General features: G+C 39.2%; 1 protein-coding gene across 1 annotated transcript; it reads left to right on the top strand.

Moving 5' to 3' along the window:
• On the top strand, positions 1-27,604 carry LOC127452538 (prostaglandin reductase 3-like). The gene is made up of 2 exons (XM_051718060.1): positions 1-634; positions 22,759-27,604. Exons 1-2 carry the CDS (start codon positions 381-383, stop codon positions 23,675-23,677), a joined length of 1,173 nt encoding a protein of 390 aa, XP_051574020.1. The 5' UTR covers positions 1-380; the 3' UTR covers positions 23,678-27,604.

A 27,604-nucleotide genomic window follows, 5' to 3' on the forward strand; every position in this document is an offset into this window, starting at 1 on the left:
GCAGGGAGAGAAGGAAAACGTAAGAATGGAAGGTTAAACGAAAAGATGAACTAAATAAATCACGATTGCATTACATTTCAAGTAGGTAGCGATATGCACATAGACTGCGAATCGCCAAAAAACAAAAAAAGAAGAAGAAGAAGAAGAAGAATTAAGACAACTACGAGCTTCCGTAGGAAATGACTTTGACTAAAGGGAGGGACTAAAGTTTCTTCAGTCAAACTGAAGATTTGAGAATGTTTTCTCTATCGTCTAATGAAAACCAAGTAGAATTAATTCAATAGAAAGTTATCATGTAAACTTAAACCGACAGCCGCCCAGTATTTGACATATTAAAAGGCTATTGTAACGCCGACCGTCAACCTTCATTACTCGATCTAATGTCCTGCTTCGCATATTTAACGAGCTGCAGAAGATCGCTGCTCGCGGGGCATCGTATGCATGTGTCGTCGCTGCGCTCCATTATCGATCTGTCGTACTCAACGCACTGCATGGATTATCGAGATTCATCGATACCGGCCTTTACGAGGAAGATGGTGGTGACGAAACTGAGTCCGAACTTCAGAGACGCGGTGTGTATTCAGAGCGCCAATGTGCCCACACCCGCCGACGGGGAACTGCTCATCAGAAACAGGTGAGTGCTGGACAGATCCAGCGACAACATTTTTGGGAACCCTAGTAAAACAGTAGTGTGTGTGGCAGTACCGCGATACGGTGATGCTATTAGATGGCCATACAATGGTACTGAATAATTTTCATTTTAGTTTTATACTGTAAATATATACACAGGTGTTTAAAATGTTCAAACTTGCATAATATGTACTGTAATGCATTACTTACATTGTGATTAGTACTTCCTATATTTTATTCTCTACCTTATCCAATGTTTTATGCAATGAACTTGACTGCTGTAAATGTTTAGTCGACAATCAGTCTGATGAGTGGGGTTTTTCACTGTACAGTAAAAGTAAAATTACACTAAACCCCCTTCTTTCACTCTGGATTAAAGCAGCTGCCAGATGCTCTGTTTGACATTCTCCACACATACATTTACAACAGCAAATTAATTTCTTTAATTTTATAAATGGTTGATTGTTGTTGAAATAATTTTCTTTAGTTGTAAATGTTGTAAAGATAATTAGGCCACGGCACTTCCCATGTCTTACAGTGTGTTTTAAGGGAGTTTTCACACCTAGTTCGTTTGAGCACTCCAGGCGCTCTCAGAGCAGTATAACGTGTATATGTGAACAACCCAAGTGGTCTCAGACCCTCCTAAAAGGACCCAAAAGCGATCCAGTACGTCGGTTCGTTTGTGGGTCCTTTTGTGGTTCAGTTGATTTGTGCCATGTGAAAGCGAAGAGGTACCAGTCCGCTTTGCATTTTATGACTAGTGATGGGAAGTCCGATCTGTTCTGCGAACCGGTTCTTTTGAACGGTTCGTTTCAATGAACTGGTTAAAAAAACCGATTCACCAGTTTATATACGTAATGATGTCACTATATATAACGCTAATGCGTCGTAGTATACATGCACAAACACATTCAATAAAGCCAGATATAAGGGCATATTGCTGATTATAACATTTTATTTAATTAAGTTATAATAATAAGGGGGTTTACTGTCATCAGTGTTTCATTCAGTGATCTTACAATACATCCTACATTAAAGTTTTGCACCTAAAGCACCCAATACTGACACTGATATACAAACGTGGATGTTCTACCATGTTTAAAGCATAAAAAGAGATTAAACTAGTCTTAATCAACTCATCCTTTTTTACAGAAACCATGATCCAGCTCATCACAACTTCAGATATAATCTGCATGCACAATACTCAATAGTAAAATTTGTTTACATCTCTGGACTGAAACATTTCGCCCCCTCATTCAAGTCCTCGGTTCACGCATGCTCATCAGCTGCTCACTGATCAGCAGTTCTCAGTATTATGTCCGAAAGAGGCGATTCTCAGTTCAGTGTACTGGTGACTCGCAAACTGTTACGAGTGACTCATTGTATTGTTGACTCGAGAACTGTTACGAGCAACTCGTACTGTTGACTCGAGAGCTGTTGTGACCTGAGCATTCAGTCCGATTTGTGAACTAGTTGGAGCGGTTAATTGCAAAGAAGAGTTGGCAAAAGCAGATATCACCAGTTCTAGGATCATATTACTCCTGGTTATCAGCTCATTTCGATTCGGAGTGTCAGACACGTCCAAGAGACAGGTTAAGATAGAGTAACTTGTGGATCAGTGTTGACTCGAGACGCGAACTGTTTCAAACGGTTCAGACCGATTTGGTTAACTAGTTCAACTCGTTCACTAAAAAGAACCGATGATTCGTTCACGAACTGGACATCACTATTTGTGACACAATTACCTCGTAGCTTGCCATACATAGCTGCATTACATACTTCATATTCCAGTCACAATTTACAGTCCACATATGGGAATTTTAAGCGAATATAGATATACCATGATTACATGACATGTTTTTGTGTCTCATATTCCATTTTTGTCGTATTATTTGAGCACCTAAAATGAACGGACCGGCCGCATTCAGAGCAGCGCGTTAAGATGAACCGCTTTAAAGTGCTCTGATGGGCGTACTGTCTATGGAGGTTCCCGCCAAACTCCCACGAAAATGCAAGCGAGAATTTGTATAGTTTCACTTTAATTTTATTTGCACAATAGCAAATGTTCTTGACTCATACACACAATGTAAATGACACGCAGGAGGAGACGCTCCATTACTCTCTAGATGATAGATAAAGAAACATATTTTCAAATGCACATAGAATTTCAAATGATTTCCTTCATGCGAAATAAGGGCTTGTAAGTTTTATTGGAGAGCCTTCACGTAATGTGAGAGAGTGAAGAATTTAGGACAGAAATACAGTATACATTATTACTATTGCATAATGTAATATAATTGGTGGTGTTGTCTGGGTTTCATAAATTATATAACATATAAAATATTACTTTTTATGCAATTCTAATTTAAAATAAAAATTGTAAATATTTTTTAAAGCCTTAAAAGTAATCATATAGCCCCATTTTATTATATGATTTCAAGTTAAATATCAATAAATTACTACTTAAGGTGTAGGCCTATCTGTAATAAGCATATGTACACCTTAAGAAGTATGACAATTGCTTATCATAATAATCTCAATTAGATCAAAGCACTGAGGTCATTTGCAGCTGGTTCCCTTTCTGGTTCACTTGAACCGAACTGGGTTTGGTTCACTTAAAACATACTGTATGTGAAACCACACACTAAATATGTCTATCCTCCTCTGTCACCTCTCTGGCTGCATCCGAAAGCTTAACCCGTGGTCACACTTGGCTTTGAGCCAGTGTTGCCAACTATTTCTCATGTGAAGTCACCAAAGACTCGCTGAAATGACTAAAAGTAGCTAAATCACGTGATGACATCATTTATTACGTAAGACTTCAAATTTACATAAGCACAGGAATTGGCGTAAGGATCTACAGCAATTCCTAAAAGGGTTATAGTTGAATAACCATCATATCTTTTTTTTTTTTTAAGTGAATTATTTAAGTATTAGTATTTAACTACTAATCATTTAGCTATTACTAATTGAACTTATCAAACATTCAGCAAGTTGTGGTTGGAAGTGGGATAGATGTTTTCTTTTGTGTGTGTGTTTTTTTGTTTGTTTTGTTTTTTGGTTTTTTTTTTGGCCGTTTTGTAATGAAACTATTTTAATGAACATTCATGAACAAGCTGGCTAAAATTAGCTTTTCAAACTCCACTTAGCAAGCAGGGTAAGCACTCTTTTTATTTATATACACTGGCAGCCAAAATTTTGGAATAATGTACAGATTTTGCTCTTTTTGAAAGAAATTGGTACTTTTATTCACCAAAGTGGCATTCAGCTGATCTCAATGTATAGTCAGGACATCAATAATGTGAAAAATTACTATTACAATTTGAACTTCTTAAACTACAAAGAGTTCTCATCAAAAAATCCTCTACGTGCAGCAATTACAGCTTTGCAGATCCTTGGCATTCTAGCTATCAGTTTATCCAGATACTCAGGTGACATTTCACCCCATGCTTCCTGTAGCACTTGCCATAGATGTGACTGTCTTGTCGGGCACTTCTCACGCACCTTACAGTCTAGCTGATCCCACAAAAGCTTAATGGGGTTAAGATCCATAACACTCTTTTCCAATTATCTGTTGTCCAATGTCTGTGTTTCTTTGCCCACTCTAACCTTTTCTTTTTGTTTTTCTGTTTCAAAAGTGGCTTTTACTTTGCAGTTCTTCCCATAAGGTCTGCACCCCTGAGTCTTCTCTTTACTGTTGTACATGAAACTGGTGTTGAGCAGGTAGAATTCAGTGAAGTTGTCAGCTGAGGACATGTGAGGTGTCTATTTCTCAAACTAGAGTCTCTGATGTACTTATCCTCTTGTTTAGTTGTACATCTGGCCTTCCACATCTCTTTCTGTCCTTGTTAGAGCCAGTTGTCCTTTGTCTTTGAAGACTGTAGTGTACACCTTTGTATGAAATCTTCAGTTTTTTGGCAATTTCAAGCATTGTATAGCCTTCATTCCTCAAAACAATGATTGACTGACGAGTTTCTAGAGAAAGCTGTTTCTTTTTTGCCATTTTTGACCTAATATTGACCTTAAGACATGCCAGTCTATTGCATTCTGTGGCAACTCAAAAACAAACACGATGTTAAGCTTCATTTAACGAACCAAATAGCTTTAAACTGTGTTTGATATAATGACAAGTGATTTTCTAGTACCATTTAGCATGATTACTGAAGGATAAGGTGTTGGAGTGATGGCTGCTGGAAATGGGGCCTGTCTAGATTTGATCAATAATTACTTTTTCAAATAGTGATGGTGCTGTTTTTTTACATCAGTAATGTCCTGACTACACTTTATGATCAGTTGAATGCCACTTTGGTGAATTAAAGTACCAATTACCTTCTGAAAAAGCAAAATCTGTACATTATTCCAAACTTTTGGCCGCCAGTATATACTGATCAGCCACAACATTAAAACCACCTGCCTAATATTATGTAGGTCCCCCTTGTGCCACCAAAACAGTGCCAACCTGCATCTCAGAATAGTATTCTGAGATGCTGTTTGTAACAAAACTTCACAGAAGAAGGGAAGGAGAACACAGGGAAGCGGGTTTTCCAGGCTTAGGTAAGACTTTTAATCGGCCACTTCAATGCGTCACAACTTTACAAACACATCAGCTTCAAAGGCATGTAGACTTTTGAACACATTAGCTTCACAAAACACAACAGTTTAAACGCAACAGCTTCAGGAGCACCGTGGCCTTCCTTGTGCCAGACTCTCTCTCACTCTCTGCTGGTGGCGTGGCTACTTATATGCCGCTCTCCCCATGCTCACTGGAATTAGAGACAGGTGTTACACATAATCTAGCTCAGGTGCAAGCACACTTACCGCTTTCTCTCTCTCTGGATGGACGCTTGACCACGCCCCCGCTGCCACACTGTTCTTCTCACCACAATTGTACAGAGCAGTTATCTGAGTTACCATAGACTTTGTCAGTTCGAACCAGCCTGGCCATTCTCTGTTGACCTCTCTCATCAACAAGGCATTTCTGTCCACAGAACAGCCACTCACTGGATGTTTTTTTGTTTTTGGCACCATTCTGAGTAAATCCTAGAGATTGTTGTGTGTGAAAATCCCAGGAGATCAGCAGTTACAGAAATACTCAAACCAACCATCTGGCACCAACAATCATGCCACAGTCCAAATCACTAATCACATTTTTTCCCATACTGATGGTTGATGTTAAATTTAAATGAAGCTCCTGACCCGTATCTGCATATTTTATGCACCACTGCTGCCACACGATTGGCTGATTAGATAATTGCATGAATGATTGTTGGTACCAAACGGGCTGGTTTGAGTATTTCTGTAGCTGCTGATCTCCTGGGATTTTCACGCACAACAGTCTCTAGAATTTACTCCAAATGGTGCCAAAAACATCCAGTGAGCGGAAGTTCTAGAGAGAGGTCAACAGAGAATGGCCAGACTGGTTTGAATTGGTAAAGTCTACGATAACTTACATAACTGCTCTGAACAATTGTGGTGAGAAGAATAGCATCTCAGAATGCTATTCTGAGATGCGGGTTGCTGCTGTTTTGGTGGCACGATGGGGACCTACACAACATTAGGCAGGTGGTTTTAATGTTGTGGCTGATGTGTGTGTGTGTGTGTGTGTGTATATATATATATATATATATATATATATATATATATATATATGTGTGTGTGTATATATATATATATATATATGTGTGTGTGTGTGTGTGTGTGTGTGTGTGTGTGTGTGTGTGTATATATATATATATATATATATATATATATATATATATATATATATATATATATATATATATATTAGTGCCGCCAAAACGGCTCTGACCCGTCGAAGCATTGACTCCATAAGACCTCTCAAGGTGGCCTGTGGTATTTGGCACGAAGACGATTGCAGCAGATCCTTTAAGTCCTGTAAGTTGCGAGGTGGGGCCTCCATGGATCGGACTTGTTGGTCCAGCACATCCCATAGATGCTCAATCAGATTAAGATCTGAGGAATTTGGAGGCCAAGTCAACACCTTCAACTCTTTGTCATGTTCCTCAAACCATTCCTGAAAAATTTTTGCAGTGTGGCAGGGCGCATTATCCTGCTGAAAGAGGCCACTGCCATCAGGGAATACCGTTGCCTTGAAGGGGTGTACGTGGTCTGCAACAATCTTTTGGTAGGTGGCACTTGTCAAAGTAACATGCATAATACATAATACACATGAATGCCAGGACACAAGGTTTCCCAGCAGAACATTGCCCAGAGCATCACACTGCCTCCACCGACCTGCCTTCTTCCCATGGTGCATCCTGCTGCCATCTCTTCCCCAGGTAAATGATGCACACGCACCGGGCAGTCCACATGATCTAAAAGAAAACCGGATTCATCAGACCAGGCCAGACGGGCTAGCCTTCACTCCCCATGCGCATCAGTGAGCCTTGGGTGCCCATGATCCTGTCGCTGGTTCACCAGTTGTTCTTCCTTGGACCACTTTTGGTAGGTACTAACCACTGCATACCGGGAACACCCCACAAGACCTGCCGTTTTGGAGATGCTCTGACCCAGTCATCTAGCCATCACAATTTGGCCCTTGTCAAAGTCACAAGGATCCTTAAGCTTGCCCATTTTTTCCTGCTTCCAACACATGAAATTCAATAACTGACTGTTCACTTGCTGCCTAATATATCCCACCCATTGACAGGTGGCATTGTAATGAGATAATCGATGTTATTCACTTCACCTTCACCAATGTTGTGGATAGTGCCCGACTGATATATCGGTCAGCCGATATTATCCGATATATTGGTATCGGCTTATATGTTTACCAATATGCGCAGATATATAATGTATAATATAATAATTTATATGCAGAACATATAATGCAGAAAACAATGCTTTAGAATTGGTGTCATAACGTAGTTTGTCCAGCAGAGTGCACTCCGACTCCACTGTTTACAGAGCTGAGCTGACGGTGGCTCTGCAGACAGGGCGGAGTTAAGCGGTGCGGAGTTAAGCGGTGTCTTCTCGGTAAGTTGCTAACTAGTTTGTGAAATACATACTGGAAAGTTAATAAACAATGACCCCATCATTTTCCCTTTTCAATATAACTAATATAACGTTAACCCTGTCCCTGACAACCATGTCACTCCTGTTTATCACAACTGTTTGCTGTGTTAGCCAGCTATGGTTTGTCAGTGCAGTCAGTAATGTAGCAGATTGAAAGGTAAACATTAGAGCATCTTTTTGCAGCTCAGCAGACAATGGTGCGATGGTGGATTGTGTCTGAGTGTTGATTTCACGCTACGTTGTTACCTAGTTGGTGAGATGCAATGCCGGTCCATCTTTTACTCTCCGTGACAACGAGCTTATAGCTAATTAGCTAACCACGTAGCTATTTTCATTGCTTGTCAGCTGAGTGGAAGCTAATGTGTAAACATGTATTCATCAAACTGTTTTGTTCAGGAATCACAGTTTGGTACCCCCTTCAACCGAACAATTCCAGTCATTGCATTTATAAATTGTAATATTTAAAAGTCTGGTTTTCCACTGTTGAAATTTCCCCTGAACTTGTATAGCAGAATACAGTGTAACACTGCTGCTGCTGTTTTTCTCTTGTTTCAGCAGGTGTAAATGCTGCTTCTTTTACAACCTGACCCTTATTGACTGGCAGTATTAAAATAGTCAGCATTTGACTGATACTAAACAGTACTACTGATGTTTATTTAGCTATTTATTTTATTTGTGTTTATTCTTTATTTTAATGGTCAGCATTTGACTGATACTAAACATACAGTACTGATGTTTATTTAGCTATTTATTGTATTTTTATTTATTCTTTATATAAATGGTCAGCATTTGACTGATACTGAACATACAGTGCTTATGTTTAAGCTATTTATTGTATTTTTATTTCTTTATTTTCTCAGTGTTCATTTATAGAATTTGTTGACTATGTATAATAATAATGTTAAATATTCTTTGATAAAAATATTTAAGAAAGCAGCCTTCTTAGTACCTTTGCATAGTCATATCAGTGCAAAATTCGGTGCACAATCCACATATAAAAGGTCTGTTTTCATTCCAGCTCAAAAATTAACTATATCGGCCACCTCATTGGTAATCGGTGAATTTCCCCCCTCTAAAATTGGTATCGGTCTCAAAAATCCCATGATTAGCTAGTTAGCTATAAGCTCATTGTCACGGAGAGTAAAAGATGGACTTTATTTACTTTTCAGCATCGTGTCTCACCAACTAGGCAACAGCGAAGCGTGAGATCAACACTCACCACACACAATCCTCCACCGCACCGTTGTCTGCTGAGCTGCAAAAAGTTGCTCTGATGTTTACCTTTCAATCTGCTATATTACTTACTGTTCTGACAAACTATAGCTGGCTAACAGCAAACAGATGTGATAAACATGAGTGACATGGTTGTCAGGGACAGGGTTAATGTTATATTAGTTATATAAAATGATGGGGTCATTTTTTATTAACTTTCCTGTATGTATTTCACAAACTAGTTAGCAATTTAATGAGAAGAGATCACTCAAATCCACACAATTTAACTCCGCCCTGTCTACAGAGCCACCGTCAACTCAGAGTCAGCTCTGTAAACAATGGAGTCGGAGCGCGCTCTGCTGGACAAACTACGCTATGACACCAATTCTAAAGCATTGTTTTCCAAAAAAGTTTTCATATCGGCGTATATCGGTAAAATATACAGTGATACCGATATATCGGTGAAAGGCTAATATCGGCCGACCGATATATCGGTCGGGCACTAGTGTGTGTGTGTATATATATGTAATTTCTACATTTCGTTTTTCAATTAACATCATACAAAGTCCAGTAAACATAAAAAAGCTAAATCAATATTTGGTGTGGCCACCTTTGCCTTTGAAACGGCCCCTATTCTACTAGGTACACCTGGACACAGTTTTTCTTGGTTGTTGGCAGATAGGATGTTCCAAGCTTCTTGAAGAATTCGCCACAATTCTTCAATCTATTTAGGCTGTCACAATTGCTTTTTTGTCTTCATGTAATCCCAGACTGACTCGATGTTCAGTGGGGGGCTCTGTGGGGGCAATGCCATCTGTTGCAGGGCTCCCTGTTCTTCTATTCTAATCTTTTCTATTTGCAAAAGTACTATTTGGGAGTCTAACATTTATATTTCCTATTGACACACTAAAGCTGAAGATATAAATAATCATCTTAAGACAAATGCTTTTGTGAAACATCTTATGTGCCTAAAACTTTTGCACAGTACTGTGTGTGTGTGTGTGTGTGTATGTGTATGTGTATGTGTGTGTATATATATATATATATATATATATATATATATATTAGGATGTAATGGTTTCAAGGTTTCACAATATACCTCGGTTTTAAAACGGACGGTTATCATACCGTTGAAATATTCTCACTGACGGTATTGCATGAATATAAAGACAGGTTTTTTCAGAACTTTTTATTTTTTAATTAAGATGGAATCTGCGACATTTACAGCATCATATAAACTTGGCAAGATAAAATAAATCTTTTAATATGCACCTTCCTCATGTTACATTTGACTGTCACTCAATTTTAAAGGTGACATGCAGGTGTCACGAGTGCAGCGCATCAAAAACACATCAGAAGTTTGGCACGAGCGCATCATACAGACATGTCCGGGCCTGAACCTTTATTTCCGCTGCCAAAGCAGCTTTGATGGTTACCCAGTCTGTAAAAATTGTCGCAAAAAACCTTAAGCATCATCTCTGTGAGCACCATCCCACGGAATTTTCGGAGATGATGTACAGTATATAGGATAATAAATTATAGCCCGTTTCATAAAAACACCAGATTCAATGTAGTTTTACATGATATGTAATGATGACTAGGTAGGCTAATGTTATGTTTATGCTTTCTGTCACATTCACAAATGCAGCAAATGGTTTTAAGCACTCATTCAACATTACAGTGTGCCAACTGTTTGTTCATTTGCTTGCGTGCAGTGCAACAGTAGGCCAACAATGTGTTTGATACTACTAAGAATATATTTTACTTGTAAAACATAGTACTAAATAGGGTTTACAAAGTGCATGGCTTTTGGTGTGCAGGAAATTGACATTGACAGTATGCATGCAGGAAACTGACAGTGAAACTGTGGCAGAAAATAGACAGTATTGGACAAAATGCCAATAAATAAACTGCAAATGAATAATATATTTTCAGTAGGTATTGTTTAGAATTAAACTAAATCACAAATGCAACAAATTACTGAATGCATACAAATGCATATCTGAAGTGTCTTAATCTTGTCGGATTAAGAGTGTCCTGATGTTCAAGATCAAAAGTTTAAGGATTAACATTGAAGAAATCCAAAATAAAGTTCAAGAATTGGTTATAACTGAAATATATTTATCTGTGTGTTTATCAGACATATTTCATAACCAAATATTAAACTGCTAATAATATTATCAATGCACCTCGATACCGTGATACCGTAATACCGTGGTAATTTTTGTGATGGTCATCATACATATATATATACACATACACACACACATATACAGCTCTGGAAAAAATTAAGAGACCACTGTAAAATTATCAGTTTCTCTGGATTTACTATTTATAGGTTTGTGTTTGAAGAAAATTTACATTTTTGTTTTATTCTATAAAGTACAGAAACATTTCTCCCAAATTCCAAATAAAAATAGTAATTTAGAGCATTTATTTGCAGAAAATGACAACTGGTAAAAATAACAAAAAAGATGCAGTGTTTTCAGACCTTGAATAATGCAAAGAAAACAGTTCATTTTAAACAACACAATACTAATGTTTTAACTTAGGAAGAGTTCAGAAATCAATATTGGAATAACACTGATTTTCAATCACAGCTTTCATGCGTCTTGGCACGCTCTCTACCAGTCTTTCACATTGCTGTTGGGTGACTTTATGCCACTCCTGGCACAAAAATTCAAGCAGCTCAGCTTTGTTAGATGGCTTGTTGTCATCCATCTTCCTCTTGATCACAGTCCAGAGGTTTTCAGTGGGGTTCAGGTCTGGATATTGTGCTGGCCATGACAGGGCAAGTTTTCTTTCTTTTCCAGGATAACCTTGTTCGTGGCTTGATGCATCCATCCTTCACAAAGACGAATCTGATGATCTGGGGGTGCTTCAACAAGGCTGGAATCTGGCAGATTCGTCTTCGTGAAAATCAAGCCACGTACAAGGTTATCCTGGAAAAAAACTTGCTTCCTTCTGCTCTGACAATGTTCCCCAACTCTGAGGATTGTTTTTTCCAGTAGGACAATGTTCCATGCCACACAGCCAGGCCAATGAAGGTGTGGATGGAGGACCACCGGATCAAGACCCTGTCATGGCCAGCCTAATCTCCAGAACTGAACCCCATTGAAAACTTCTGGACAGTGATTAAGGAGAAGATGGATGGCCACAAGTCATCAAACAAAGTCGAGCTGTTTGAATTTTTGCGCCAGGAGTGGCATAAAAGTCACCCAACATCAATGTGAAAGACTGTTGTTTTTTTTGTTTTTTATTATTATTTTTATTTTACCTGGAAGTCCCATTGAGATCAAAAATCTATTTTGTAAGAGAGGCCAAGATAGCAGCCATGCAAACTCACAACATATTAAAATGTAACCTATAAACATCAACATGAACAGCTATTTAAACAGTGGTCTCTCACGAAAAACAGTCACATGCCGCCTCCACCATATTCTTTATGATGCCCTTAAATTCATCAATGGATATAAATACGTTTAATTCTGTAGATTATTCCATGTCCAAGGAGCATAGTAGGAAAATGCAGTTTTCCCCAGATCTGTCACAACCCGTGGTACATTAAAAAGCAACCACTTGGAAGAGCGCAGTTGATAATTACTATGGATGCACCGATCCGATACCTGGATTGGTTTTTAAACGGATCGGATATCGGTCTGACGAGCCCGATCCAAATCCGATACTGTGTGTTAGTCATGTTCATTACTGTCAAGCTCAAAAAATGACATAAAAGAACCATTAAAACACAAAGTAGTTCATATGACTCATGCATTTTATTCAAAGCCACTTGAAGACGTGCAATAGCTCTGTGAATCTCAAAAGACTGTTTAATAAGTAAATATATAAAATGCACGCGCAGCTCCAGCGCGTTATTGAATAGCGCTGCTCTATTTACACACACTCGCGGCTATTTTTAGCCTTCACACGGTGCACAATATTTGAGTGCTGCTCACGAACAACATCTCAGATGTAGATGCTCAATAGTTCGGTTCACTTATAATATGAAATTAGAATGGCACTGGAGGTGCTTTTTTTTTTTTTTTTTACCAGAATTTGATTAAGAAGCGAATTCAACGGGGGCCTGGGTAGCTCAGTGGTAAAATACGCTGGCTGCCACCCCTGGAGTTCGCTAGTTCGAATCCCAGGGCGTGCTGAGTGACTCCAGCCAGGTCTCCTAAGCAACCAAATTGGCCCGGTTGCTAGGGAGGGTAGAGTCACATGGGGTAACCTCCTCGTGGTCGCTATAATGTGGTTTGTTCTAGGTGGGGCGCATGGTGAATTGAGTGCGGATGCCGCAGTGGATGGCGTGAAGCCTCCACACGCGCTATGTCAACGCGCTCAACAAGCCACGTGATAAGATGCGTGGGTTGACTGTCTCAGACACGGAGGCAACTGGGATTCGTCCTCCGCCACCCGGACTGAGGCGAATCACTATGCAACCACGAGGACTTAGAGCGCATTGGGAATTGGGCAGTCCAAATTGGGAGAAAAAGGGGAAAAATCCCCCCCCCCCCCAAAAAAAAGAAGCAAATTAAACTACTGTGAACATACAAGACTTCCTGGAGAGTTCAAAATGTCAAAATAAAAGCGTGAGGGTTTAAAAGTTAAAGGTGTCACGGAGAGACTCACAGAGGCAGAGATATGAACTCAGTAGCAGGGTTTATTGAACAGATGATTGAAACAGTGATGTAAACATTGTGAGTAAATCCAGTTGAGCAGAGTGGCAAACAGCAGGTGAGTAATATCCAGACAGGATATTGACACGATGAACAGATAACTCACAACAGTCTTATGATACTTGCAGGCAATAATGAAGACACAGGTATGTTTGACATAGTAGAATGGTCTGGAGTCTCAGAGATACTATCAATGAGAACAGACAAAGAGTGTGTGTGAAAGCGGGGTATATATATATGCAGTCCTTGATTAGCCACTAATGATATGCAGGTGTGTGTAATCAGAACTCAGGGGAGAGTGAGTGCAGTGATGGCAGTGAGGAAGAAATAGAGAGAGAGAGACCGGTGAATCCATGACAAAAGGTGCACGATTGAGATATATTACTATACATTACTATTATAATTTATTATTATTATTATTATTTTACAAATGATAATAATATTTAAGCTGAATGGGTTCCAAAAAATAACTTTGTGAATGAAAAATGGACTGATGACTTACAACTAAATTAATCAAAAAAAGGGAAGTCAAGATACAAGTTGAAAAAAAAAAAAAAAAAAACGGCTCCTTTTCTTCCACCATTGTGCCTGTTCCAAAGCAATCCAAAATCACTTGCTTAAATGACTGGCATTCTGTTGCTCTGACCCCCATCATCAGCAAATGCTTTGAGAGACTAATCAGAGATTACATCTGCTCTGTGCTGCCTCTCTCTCTAGACCCATTGCAGTTTGCTTACCGCAACAACCACTCCACTGATGATGCCATTGCATCTACAATACACACTGCTCTCTCCCACCTGGAAAAAAAAGAACACTTATGTGAGAATGCTGTTTGTAGACTACAGCTCAGCATTCAACACCATAGTGCCCTCCAAGCTTGATGAGAAACTCCAGGCTCTGGGCTTAAACAGCTCGCTGTGCAGCTGGATCCTGGACTTCCTGTCAGGCAGATGCCAGGTGGTTAGAATAGGCAGCAACATCTCATCACTGACCCTCAACACTGGAGCCCCACAGGGCTGTGTTCTCAGCCCACTCTTGCATTCCTTGTACACACATGACTGTGTGGCAACACATAGCTCCAATGCCATCATTAAGTTTGCTGATGACACGACGGTGGTAGGTCTGATCACTGACAATGATGAAACAGCCTACAGAGAGGAGGTGCACACTCTGACACACTGGTGTCAGGAGCACAACCTCTCCCTCAACGTCAGTAAGACAAATGAACTTGTGGTGGACTTCAGAAGAAAAGACAGAACACAGTCCCATCACCATCAATGGAGCACCAGTGGAGTGAGTCAGCAGCTTCAAGTTCCTGGGTGTCCACATCACTGAGGAACTCACATGGTCCATCCACACTGGAGTCGTTGTGAAGAAGGCTCATCAGCGCCTCTTCTTCCTGAGACGGCTGAGGAAGTTTGGAAAGAACCGCCACATCCTCTCACAGTTCTACACCTGCACTGTAGAGAGCATCCTGACTGGCTGCATCTCCGCCTGGTAAGCCCACAACCGCAAAGGGAGGTGTGAACTGCCAGACACATCATCGGAGGTGAGCTTCCCTCCCTCCAGGACATATATACCAGGCGGTGTGTGAATAAAGCTCGGAGGATCATCAGAGACTCCAGCCACCCGAGCCATGGGCTGTTCTCACTGCTACCATCAGGCAGTCGGTATCGCAGCATCAGGACCCGCACCAGCCGACTCCATGATAGCTTCTTCCCCCAAGCAATCAGACTTCTGAACTCTTGATCTCCCACGATCAAAATACATCAGCACTGCACTTTATTACTCTTACTCTTATATCTCACACCGGACTGTCACAAATTATATTATTATTATATTATATTCCCTCTTAACAACTTACTATCAAATGGCAGCGTGAATGTCAATACAGTACAATTCAACCTACTGTACATTCTATATGTACTATATATCCTTTTTTTTAAATTTGTATTGAATAATGTGTATCTATATTGTGTGTATTGTATACTGTACAGTGTATGTTATTATTTGTATATTGTGTTGAGTAATTATGTGTATATTAGACTTTAAATTGTGTTGTGTTAATTTGATGTTATTGTAAATTGGTATATGTCTCATCACTGTCACGACTGCTATGTTGATCAGAACTGCACCCAAGAATTTCATACACCATTGCACTTGTGTATATGGCTGTGAGACAATAAAATTGATTTGATTTGTGTAGTTAGAGGTTTGTGTTTCTTTACATATTAAAGAGTACTCCCAGTTAGTTCCACACAATAATGTAAAGATATTCTAAACTGATTATGCAAAAAAAACAACACCACTGGTATCGGATCGGTATCGGCCAATACTGAGATTTCCGATATCGGAATCGGATCGGAAGAGAAAAAGTGGTATCGGTGCATCCCTAATAATTACCAATGCTGTGACAGAGAAGGGTACAGAGGTAGGCTGGAAGTTTACCTAGTATAGCTTTATAGATAAAAATATACCAATGCTATTGTCTGCGAATGGTCAATGATGTCCAACCCACTAAATCATAAAGAATACAATGGCGAGTAAGAGACTTTGCATTTGTAATGAAACGTAGAGATGCATGGTACACTGAATCAAGGCTTTGTAACATCGAGGCTGCATGCATATACAATATATATCCGTAATCAATCACAGGCAGAAACAAAGCTTCCAGGTTTTTTCTTGGCATTAAAAGTAAAGCAAGATTTATTTCTAAAATATAAGCAAATCTTTACTTTGAGCTTCTTAACTAGATTAGCAATATTTACATTAAATAAAAGCTTGTCGTCTATCCATATACCCAAATACTTGTACGAACACACCCTTTCAATGGATTTACCATCGGACGTCAGAATTCTAACATCATCAAGCAGCTGTAAACAAGCTTTTAAGAAGACCATAAACTTTGTTTTATGAGCATTCAAAACCTATTTTTAACTCTGCAGAGAAGTTTGTAATGACTGAAATGCAGTCTGAAGCTCTTGCACTGCCTGCACTATGGAGGGAGCATATGCATAAATGACAGTGTCATCTGCATACAGGTGTAATTTTGCTTGAATGTCGTTACCCAATTCATTTATAAAAATGGAAAACAAAATGGGTCCCAAAATGGAACCCTGGGGGACACCTTTAGTTATCTCAAGGAAAAACAGATTTATGGCCCTCTGCATAGACACACTGAGTTCGATCTACAAAATAATTTCTTAACCAATTAACAGCCTTAGGACCAAGACCAGCATTCCTAAGTTTGTTCAGCAGCAATTCATGGTCCACTGAATCACATGCCTTAGATCCACAATAAAGGCAGCGCAATGCTGTTTTTTGTCCATGGCACCAATAAGATCATTTGTCACAGCCTTTGCAGCAGTAATGGTACTGTGACTATTTCTAAAGCCAGATTGAAAATCACTAAAAATATTATTATCAGATAAAAATTGTTTTAACTGCACATTTACCTGTGATTCAAAGATCATAGGACTGAAAGTTTGGAAATTGGATGGTAGTTGTTCAACCTTTAAGTAAGCGGTGAACATAAGCATCTTTCCACATTTCTGGTATTGAATTTGCCAAAAAACATAAATTAAAAATATAAGTAACGGGCTCAGCAATAATATCTGCTGACACCTTGAAAAGTTAAGGATCCAGATTGTCTGGACCTGCAGACTTTTTGTGGTCAATGTCTTTCAGAGCATTTTACAAACTTGAGCAACTGAAATGGGTTTAAAATCAAGTTCCCATCAATTTCCGTGGTGATAGAACAAGGGACTGAGGTATTTTCATTTGCTATCAAATACAGATCCAGCATGGATAAAGTATTTGTTAAACTGATTGTCTTTTATTTCATCTGAACCGACTAGAACATGTTCAGGGAGGCTTGAAGCAACGTGTACCTGACAAATTAATAAATTTCCAAATTTTTGAGGGGTTATTTAGGTTCTCTGTAACTGACATAAGATAAAACTGATTTGGAATTACTGATCATTAAGGTACACTTGTTCCTTAGGGTTCTAAACGTTGTCCAATCAGCAGAGGAGTTTGTAAATCTAGCTTGGGCCTATGATTTATTTCTTAAATTAGTTCTGAAAGACTGTCAGAGAACCAGGATTGTCCCTACCACTGATTCTAAACTTCTTAATGGGAAGATGTTTATTAGAGATAGACAAAAAGATTGAATTAAAATATTCCACTATCTTTTAAAAATGAATCAGGGGACCCTTGGGAAACCTTGTATTCCTAACACAAACAATTGCACAATGATCGCTAACGTCATTGCAAAATATGGCAGTTGATGTGTATTTATAAGATGTATTCATTAATCAAGCAAGGTAGATTTATTTTGTACTTTGGGATTTGGCCTTGTTGGTGCATTAATAAGTTACACAAGGTCACAGTTCTTTAAAACAGTCTGAGGTTCCTGAAAGCCAATCCCAAATTAAATCACCCATAAGTATGAATTCAGAGTCATTTAATTTATGTACAATATCTGAAATAGATTTAAGAGCATCCTTTGAGGCAGACGGGGGTCTATAACAGCCAATTACAGTGATGTGAGAATACTTTGATAAACCCACTTTGACAGCCAAGACCTCAAACTGTTTATCTTTAGTGATTAACAGAGTTTCAGAGCTAATAAGCTTGGATTTGACATGAATGGCAACTCCGCCTCCCTTACCAACCCAATCAGTTCTATAGACATTGTAACCATTAATAAAAATTAATTCATCAGTTACCGATTTCTTAAGCCAAGTTTCAGATAAAACCATTATGTCAGCATTTGTCATATTTGCCCAAATCTTAAACACATCCATTTTAGGAACAAGACTTCTAACATTTAAATGTATAAAACAAAGTCCTGTTCTACTTTTAAAATCTGAGGGAGTAGGTAAACATTGCATAGAGGTAGTAGGCCCAGGATTGGGCTGAACATTTCCAGACATAGCATAACCATACATCGCAATTTTGATTTGACAGAAAATGGTTTATCAGAAGTGCCGTCACTTACGAACTGCGATGAGTCCTCTGAGACGATAAAATAGTCCTTTAACAGCATTAGATTCTGAAGATACAGTATCTTGTTGACTTGCACTTGAGAATGGTAAATCTTCAATTGATGTCATGGACTGATTGACTGGTGGTATGACTAAATAAATTTCGTTGAAGAAATTGAGAATTGTCTGTAACGTAACATGGTGAATTCACTCTTCCTGTTATGCCCATTTAATTTATTTAATCCAGGGTTGTGCTGAATAAGCATCAAAAGTATATAAAAAAAGTACATGTCAGCTTAAATGTCATTTTGATAAGGACAGACCAGGTAGCATTGTAGGAATCTTAAACTGAGCAGTGGAGGTGGTTGAATCCACAGAGCAGGAGAAACAGTCATTCCATCTCATCCAGGGTCCACATCTAATTCACAGTTTATGTGCTAAAATGCCATAAAAATAAAAAATTCAGTAGCAGAAGCTAGTCACCCAGAGGATCCGTATAATGCTGTTTTGGCTCCCATAGGTGCTGTACCCTAGCAGGTGGATTCCAGGTAGGCCTAGGCCTCAAACTGTTCAGATTTAGTTATGTGGTAATCCAGTGGCATCTAATAAAAGAGTATCATCCAGAGATCCTGAACTGAAAGATACCACTCATTTAGGCCCAAATAACATAGAATATCGCACAAAAAACAAACTCAAACCTCAGGCACTGACACACAAACAATGACTGACTTGGCTGCCATCTTGGATTTGGATTCATCCCAAAATCTTATTGTCATGTAGAGAGCATGCCAAGACGCATGAAAGCTGTGATTGAAAATCAGGGTTACTCCACCAAATATTGATTTCTGAACACTTCTTAAGTTAAAACATCAGTATGATGTTGTTTAAAAATTAATATGAATTTCTTTTCTTTGCATAATTCGAGGTCTGAAAACACGGTATCTTTTTTTGACCAGTTGTCATTTTCTGCAAATAAATGCTCTAAATGACAATATTTTTATTTGGAATTTGGGAGAATTGTTGTCAGTACTTTATAGAATAAAACATTTTACTCAAACACATACCAATCCAGAGAAAATGATCATTTTGCAGTGGTCTCTTAATTTTTTCCAGAACTGTGTGTGTGTGTGTGTGTGTGTGTGTATGTGTGTGTGTGTGTGTGTGTGTGTGTGTGTGTGTATATATATATATATATATATATATATATATATATATATATATATATATATATATACTATATTGCCAAAAGTATTCGCTCACCCATCCAAATTATTGAATTCAGGTGTTCCAATCACTTCCATGGCCACAGGTGTATAAAATGAAGCACCTAGGCATGCAGACTGCTTCTACAAACATTTGTGAAAGAATGGGCCGCTCTCAGGAGCTCAGTGAATTCCAGCGTGGTACTCTGATAGGATGCCACCTGTGCAACAAGTCCAGTCGTGAAATTTCCTCGCTACTAAATATTCCACAGTCAACTGTCAGTGGTATTATAACAAAGTGGAAGCGATTGGGAATAACAGAAACTCAGCCACGAAGTGGCTTTAGAAGTGACAGAGCGGGGTCAGCGGATGCTGAGGCGCATAGTGCGCAGAGGTCGCCAGCTTTCTGCAGAGTCAATCGCTACAGACCTCCAAAGTTCATGTGGCCTTCAGATTAGCTCAAGAACAGTGCGTTGAGAGCTTCATGGAATTGGTTTCCATGGCCGAGCAGCTGCATCCAAGCCATACATCACCAAGTGCAATGCAAAGCGTCGGATGCAGTGGTGTAAAGCACGCCGCCACTGGACTCTAGAGCAGTGGAGACGCGTTCTCTGGAGTGACGAATCACGCTTCTCCATCTGGCAATCTGATGGACGAGTCTGGGTTTGGCGGTTGCCAGGAGAACGGTACTTGTCTGACTGCATTGTGCCAACTGTGAAGTTTGGTGGAGGGGGGATTATGATGTGGGGTTGTTTTTCAGGAGCTGGGCTTGGCCCCTTAGTTCCAGTGAAAGGAACTCTGAATGCTTCAGCATACCAAGAGATTTTGGACAACATCAGTGTCTGACCTCACAAATGCGCTTCTGGAAGAATGGTCAAACATTCCCATAAACACACTCCTAAACCTTGTGGAAAGCCTTCCCAGAAGAGTTGAAGCTGTTATAGCTGCAAAGGGTGGGCCGACGTCATATTAAACCCTATGGGATGTCACTTAAGTTCATATGCGTCTAAAGGCAGATGAGCGAATACTTTTGGCAATATAGTATATATACATACACACACATACACACACACTATGATCACAGCAATCACACTCGGATCCACATGTAATTTCGAGGGAAGCCCTGTTGACATGCCCGCACGGATAGACCAAAGCGCATCTTCAGGCTTCAATCACTCCGCACACAGTCGTGTCCCACATGAGAAGTATATGTAGCGTTTATTAAGCGAGATGAATATCATAAGGTTGTTGCATCACCTGACAGAAATGTGCACGGACGTGGCTGACATGAGTGTCTATTTATATTTCTAAACTGCAGCGAGCTGCAAATGTATAAACAATTTTTTTTTATATTTATTTTGATATTTTGTGATATTTAATTCACTATTCTGATAGGTGCACATCTTGCACACTGGCAAATTCAAGCTAATCAAAATGTGGAGTGCAAAATAAAGGTACTAGTGAGAGAACAGAAATTTGGAAGGTGAGTAAACAACAACAAAAAGACAAACAAATAACTGACACTATTAGGGCTGCCCCCGACCAAAGATTTTCCTAGTCGACAAGTAGACGATATTTTAAGCCATTAGTTGACTAGTTGTCGTATGTTTATGATATTAATTTAATTACTTATATATATTTTTGGGGGGGCATCAGAAAATGGTTTGAGTTCCAGGGCTGAGAAAGAATAAGTAACATTGCTAACACTGTTCTACATTACAGAAAAATACTAAACCATAATAATGAGCCTTTAAAATATAAATTTTACAAGCGCATGCACGAAGTGAGCCACAGCGACACCGGCAAAAGTGGTAATGATTCTTAATGTATCAGAAAAACCAGAAAGGAGATTGTCTGAACATTTTGTTAATTTATAGAGAAAAATGCACATAGGGGTTGTGCCGACAGACGATGATCTCGGGGATCGACGATGGTCAGAGTGATCGCCAATAGCTGATGCCTTTGACGATGTCAAGACGATATTTGGCTCGTTTTCCCATTAATGTATTAAATTATTATTATTAGGCTATTATTATCAAATTAATATTACAAATAATTTGCCCATAGACACACAGACATGTGCTTGAAGAAACACACTTTATTATATTATTAAGAACAGATGACAGAAAAGCCTTCTATGTGCATGTATGACGCACTGTTTGTTCGGAGGCGTGCAGTCTCATGGAACACGCGCATGTAAAAGGTTCTCACTCGTTTTTTGTTTCGTTTTTTTTTTTTTTTTTTTTTTTTTTTGCAAGAACAGTATCGTCTATGAGTGCTGCAAATGACCTCAGATATCTCAGCTCAGGAGGTGCTTTGAGTTCAGTTAGCTTTGAACGAGTTCTTCGGTTTGAACGTGAACACCGCACCCCACTGAACTCCGTCACTGACTGCGTGACTTCGCTTCCCGTGGAGTTTTTTTTTCTGCGACCAACCGACCAATCAAAACTTGGTCGACCAAGACTCTTCTCATCAACTAACATTTGGTCGACTATTAGGGGGCAGCCCTAGACACTATCATCTATCACTTGTACACAGACAATTATTTTCCCTACTGAAATGTGTTTTTGAACAATGAAATTTTAGAATGTAAGATGTATGAAAAAGGAAATACATTTGCCAAAATCGCAATTAAAATTGCAATAGCTATCAAAAAATCGCAATATGATTTTTTTTGCTCCATATTGCACAGCCCTTTATACAATCTCCCGTGAAGCAGATCTAGACAAGTGATGCTGGGGAGGAGGAGGGTTTCAGTGAGAACTCTTGCAGCATGCTGCAGTGAGAACGGCTTTCTTGGAAACGACTGAGCAATTTAAATGCTAGACTAAGAAAGAGTATGCAAGTTAATTGGCAAACAGATTACATGTTCAAAGTACCTATCAGCTTGTGTCATGTGGAGTTTCATGACAACTTAAAATTGTGTTATTAAAACAATGTTCTTGTTTAATGTTTGTCTCATATTTACTAATAAGAGTCATGTATCCTCTTTATTCTGCTCTTTCTTCATAGATACGTGGGCATCAATGCTTCTGATATCAACTACACAGCAGGACACTACGACCCGTCAGTGAGGCCACCATTTGATGCAGGATTTGAGGGAATCGGTACAGTGGCTGGCCTGGGCCTGAGCGCCAGCTCCCACTACACTGTTGGTGATACTGTGGCCTATTTTGGTGAAGGAGCCTTTGCCGAGTACACTGTAGTATCCTTCAAAAAAGCTATAGCCATACCTACTGCAAGGCCAGTGTACCTGACTCTGCTCGTGAGTGCCGCCACAGCCCACATCGCCATACAGAGACTGGTAAATTTGAAGGAAGGGGAGACTGTATTAGTTACTGCCGCTGCTGGCGGAACTGGACAGTTTGCTGTGCAGTTTGCCAAAATGGCTGGCTGCCATGTGGTGGGCACATGCTCTAGCAATGAGAAGGCCAGCTTTCTGAAGACCATCGGCTGCGATCGGCCCATAAACTATAAAACGGAGGACCTGGGCTCCATACTACGCAAAGAGTATCCACGCGGTTTAGATGTGGTTTATGAGTCAATAGGTGGCACAATCTTCAATTTGTCTGTGAATAATTTGGCCGTCCAGGGCAGACTGATAGTGATTGGGTTTATATCAGGCTATCAGAGTGCATCAGGACTGCAGCCAGTCAAAGGTGGTACATTACCAGTTAAACTATTGCAAAAATCAGCCACTGTGTCTGGCTTCTTCTTACCTCATTTCATGTCAGACTATAAAGAAACATTGAGCCGCCTGATTGAGATGTTCGTGCAAGGAAAACTGGTTTGTGAGGTGGACATGGGTGATTTGGACCCAGAGGGTTATTTTATGGGGCTAGAATCAGTTTATAGAGCTGTAGATTACATGTATGCTGGGAAGAACCTGGGAAAGGTCGTGGTAGAAGTGGCTCCTCACAGTAAACTGTAATGAAAGCAAAGAATGTCATGAATGCAATGACACCACATTTCAAATTATGTTTCAATAAAGAAGACTGAGGTGCAAGTTGTACTATTAAACCAGAAGTTTCCATTTATTTTAGCTTTAAGATTGACTGCAACTTAGAATTAGATACAATTTCAAGAATCTAAAATAAATTTGTGAAAAGTCAAATTATTTTGTGTTAATTGCTTTGAAATAATGTTAGGGGGGTGAAAAATACATACATGTAAAGATTTATATCATGACAGACTATTAAAAGAAAAACATTTCTGCTGCCCAGATCTTTGCACAACGTGACTATAAACGTGTAAAACCTTTTACATTTAAAACTTGGGTCTTATATTATTTTATAATATAAACATAAGCTTTATATTTGTATACAGTTTTAGATTATATAAATATATTGTAGTCTACATTTATATAACATTATGTATAAATATGCATACCTTAAAAGTTTGTATTTTATTATTTTAATTCATGGTGCTTTAATATACTCTTGAATTGTTCACTTTCTACCAAATGACACACGTTTGTTGCCCAGCTCTTCGCACAATGTGACAATAAATGTGTGAAAGAAAAGGATGCAATTTCTATTTGCTATGCATTCTCAATAGGACATGTCTTTAACAAACAACCAAACATAGCAGATGCTGCAGACTCTTGTAGTAATATTGAAGAATACCTGTGTATTCAAAAGCTTAAGGTTGATTGGCTGTGAAAATGGGGCATGACAGTGAAGCGTTGAGAAAAGTCAAAGGCAGTCGTTAAATGTGACACCTTCCCTCTGTTTTTAATCAGTATGTGTGACAGGCTTACTGACTAGGAGGGCAAGATCAGCAAAAATAGTCACTAATAATGGCACTTTTCCACTGCATGTTACGGTTCGACTCTGCTCGCTTTACTTTCTGAGCTTGCTTTTCCACTGCAGTTTAGTGCCGCCTCAACGTGAGTGGGATTATAGGCTGATCGTCATAGTTCCGCCGCCTCTACTGCCATGACATCATCTTAAATGCGACACAAATATTACTGACCATAAACAATAACACGACTGCTAGCTGTTAGCTACTAGCTCATTGCTGCATAAAGCAGTTGTCGCATGGTGATTTTACACAAGTGTAACAGTTAAATTGGCCTGGTTGTTTTAGAAACAAGCTTTCCAGTAGCTGGTCAACTAAATAAAGTGAAGCTTTCAAGCAGAATATAGAGTTAACGTACCATCAACAGGGCACTCTTCCTCCCATTGCTCGCCAGTCTATTGCCATAGCGTCCATTTGGTCGAACCACTTCCACTTTCTTCTGTTTGAACCACTCCGGCTGTTGTGTTCCTTGATGGTTCTGTAGTCACTTAAGTTTTTATTTACTTTTCCCTACACTGTTGGTAGGTCCGGTGGTAGCCGTGTGCGGCCAACAGCTGAGACACTTCCTGAAAGACTTTTTCAATTCGCGTCATTTCGTTTGTCGCTAACGAGAGGAACGTCTGCACCTCATTTATTGACCACGGCGTGGTTTTGCGCACAGCCATTTCTTTTTACAATTCGAAAGTCGCATGAACACATGATATTGCTATCACTGTTGCTAACTTTAAAACTAGCAGGTTGATGTCCCGTATCGCAAATCCAGTGACACTGGTAGTGACGATTCTCTGACCAATCAGTGATCTGCAGGGTTTTGACATCACATTTAGTATCGGCTCGACTCGCTTGGAACCTCGACCGAGGAGGTACTAAAAAAAAAAAAGTACCAGGTACTATCCACAGTGGAAAACCCCAAAAAAGCGAGCAGAGTCGAGTCGAGCTGTACCGTGCAGTGGAAAAGCCCCATAATAAGTGTGACATCCCCCACCCAAACCGAGTTATTCTGAGTCTGCCAGTGTGGAGCCAGCTTAAGAAAGAGGTTGGCCAGTTCAAGACTTCTCATATCTCGCATTGCACTGGCTGTCTTGAGATTATGGCTGTTCCCTCTCTTGTGAACTTAAAATACAGAAAATCTAAACATGTTAGTAATTATGAGCTTATCAAGTCAACCTGTGTTCTAAAGCTGAAACTTTTTAACAGTGGGGAAACACAGATCACTCATCAATGGCAAAAGGTGTACTGAGATATATTATTTTTCTTTTGGTGTCTGCAACATTGCTGCCACAAGCTGCAATTCAAACTACCATTAAAATTCACACTTGTAATATTTGCCTCTGCTCAGAACTGTTTGCAGTATGTATGGTAACACTAAAGACAGGAATATGAAAGCTAAAATGAATGTTATGACAGAATGGTACAGAATTCCAATAACTGTGAATGTGCTGTTACATTTCAAATGCTGGCAGTTACATATATCACCATTTCAATTATTGGCCGTTTGTTGCAAAGTCCTGTCCATTTGAGAGCTTGACCAATCATCAGATAGAGGAGCTGGCTTTCCTGTCCAGACAAAAATATATTGATTGAAAGCCCAATGTCGAATAAACAAAAATGTAATTCTTTTTCCAATGCAAAAGGCTCTCATGGACTCCCTGTGAAGCACAATGTTAGTGGGGCAGGACTGACGTGTTTAGAGCATCTTGTTCGATGTACATTATACCCTATGCCATTGAAATCAATGTTACAGGTCATAGAAAAGGGTGTATAATGTTACTTGCGTTAATGAACAGTGCAATCTCGCATATACAGTTGCAATCGAAATTATTCACCCCCCCCCCCCCCAGACAGTAAGGATTTACAAAGGTAAGCTTTTCTGATGACCCAGAATTTTTAAACTTTACATCTATATCAGTTGAGTGACACATTCAAAGTCAGAGTGTGAATATATAACCTAATATTTCTAAATAGCAGGATTTTTTTTTTAAATACAGCCATGTCATAATTATTCAACCCCTATTGTATGTAGCTGTTTCTTAAATATGTAAGGCTACACAAGTAATTGTTTTAAAACAAAATTAAGTCATCAATCTTCAATGGGACTTATTTAAGTTTTAAAATGTAAGTTTAGCGTTGTAAGCAAAAATGTATTTCTATGCAAAAAAATGCAATTAAAAATAAGCCATCTCAAAAGCTAATAGAGGAAATTATTTCATTACACAAGAAAGGTCATGGCTAAAAGTATATTTCCAAGGCACTTCAATTTCCAATAGACAAAGTTGGCAGCACCATTCATACATTTTGTAAATATGGTACAACAGCAACCTTCTTGGGGTGTGGAAGAAAGCAAAACTTCACCAAGGGCAATGTTGACTTGAATATTCAAGAAGTAATAGGAAAGAAGTAGGAAAGACCTCTGGAGTCCTGGAAGAAGGTTTTATAGACGTATGACACTAAACTGAAAATGAGTTTTAGACCAATGTGTCAGCAGTACGTCTGCATGTAAGATGACAAGGTGATGACAAGAACGACACCATCCCCACAGTCAAGCATAGAGGTGGGTCAGTACTGTTATGGGGGTGTTTTGCGGCTGCAGGAAATGGTTATCCTGACTATGTGACTGACACCATGGATTCTTTCAGGTATCAGGCCATTTTGGCATGAAAAATGTGATGCCTTCAGTGTGTAAATTGAACCTCAGTGATCACTGTACTTTCCAGCAAGACAATAACACCAAGGATACATCCAAGTTAAACCAAAATCTGGTTCAGGGATAGGTCATGGAATGTCCTTAAATGGCTCTTTCAGTCAATCATTAAAATCCCATTGCAAACCTTTGTTGGGATTTCAAGGAAGCAGTGGCAGCACAGAAACCAAAGAATGTCAATGAGCTGGAAGCTTTTGCTCATGAGAAGTGTGTAAAAATTCTAATAGAGAGCTGTCCAAAGCCTGAGAACACTTACCTGAAACATTTATTTGCTGTTATTATCAATAACAATTGATTGATCATTCTTTAGCAATGCATTTCTGCCTATGAGTGTAATTAGAGAATAGTTTGTTTCAT

The sequence above is a fragment of the Myxocyprinus asiaticus genome, chromosome 15 (assembly GCF_019703515.2).
Source record: "Myxocyprinus asiaticus isolate MX2 ecotype Aquarium Trade chromosome 15, UBuf_Myxa_2, whole genome shotgun sequence".
Taxonomy (NCBI): domain Eukaryota; kingdom Metazoa; phylum Chordata; class Actinopteri; order Cypriniformes; family Catostomidae; genus Myxocyprinus; species Myxocyprinus asiaticus.

Excerpts from the sequence above, each read along its gene's own strand:
- LOC127452538 (XM_051718060.1), top strand. The coding sequence starts at position 381 with ATGTCCTGCTTCGCATATTTAACGAGCTGCAGAAGATCGCTGCTCGCG. Across the intron at positions 635-22,758 it reads GAACTGCTCATCAGAAACAG|ATACGTGGGCATCAATGCTT; the intron begins GTGAGTGCTGGA and ends CTTTCTTCATAG.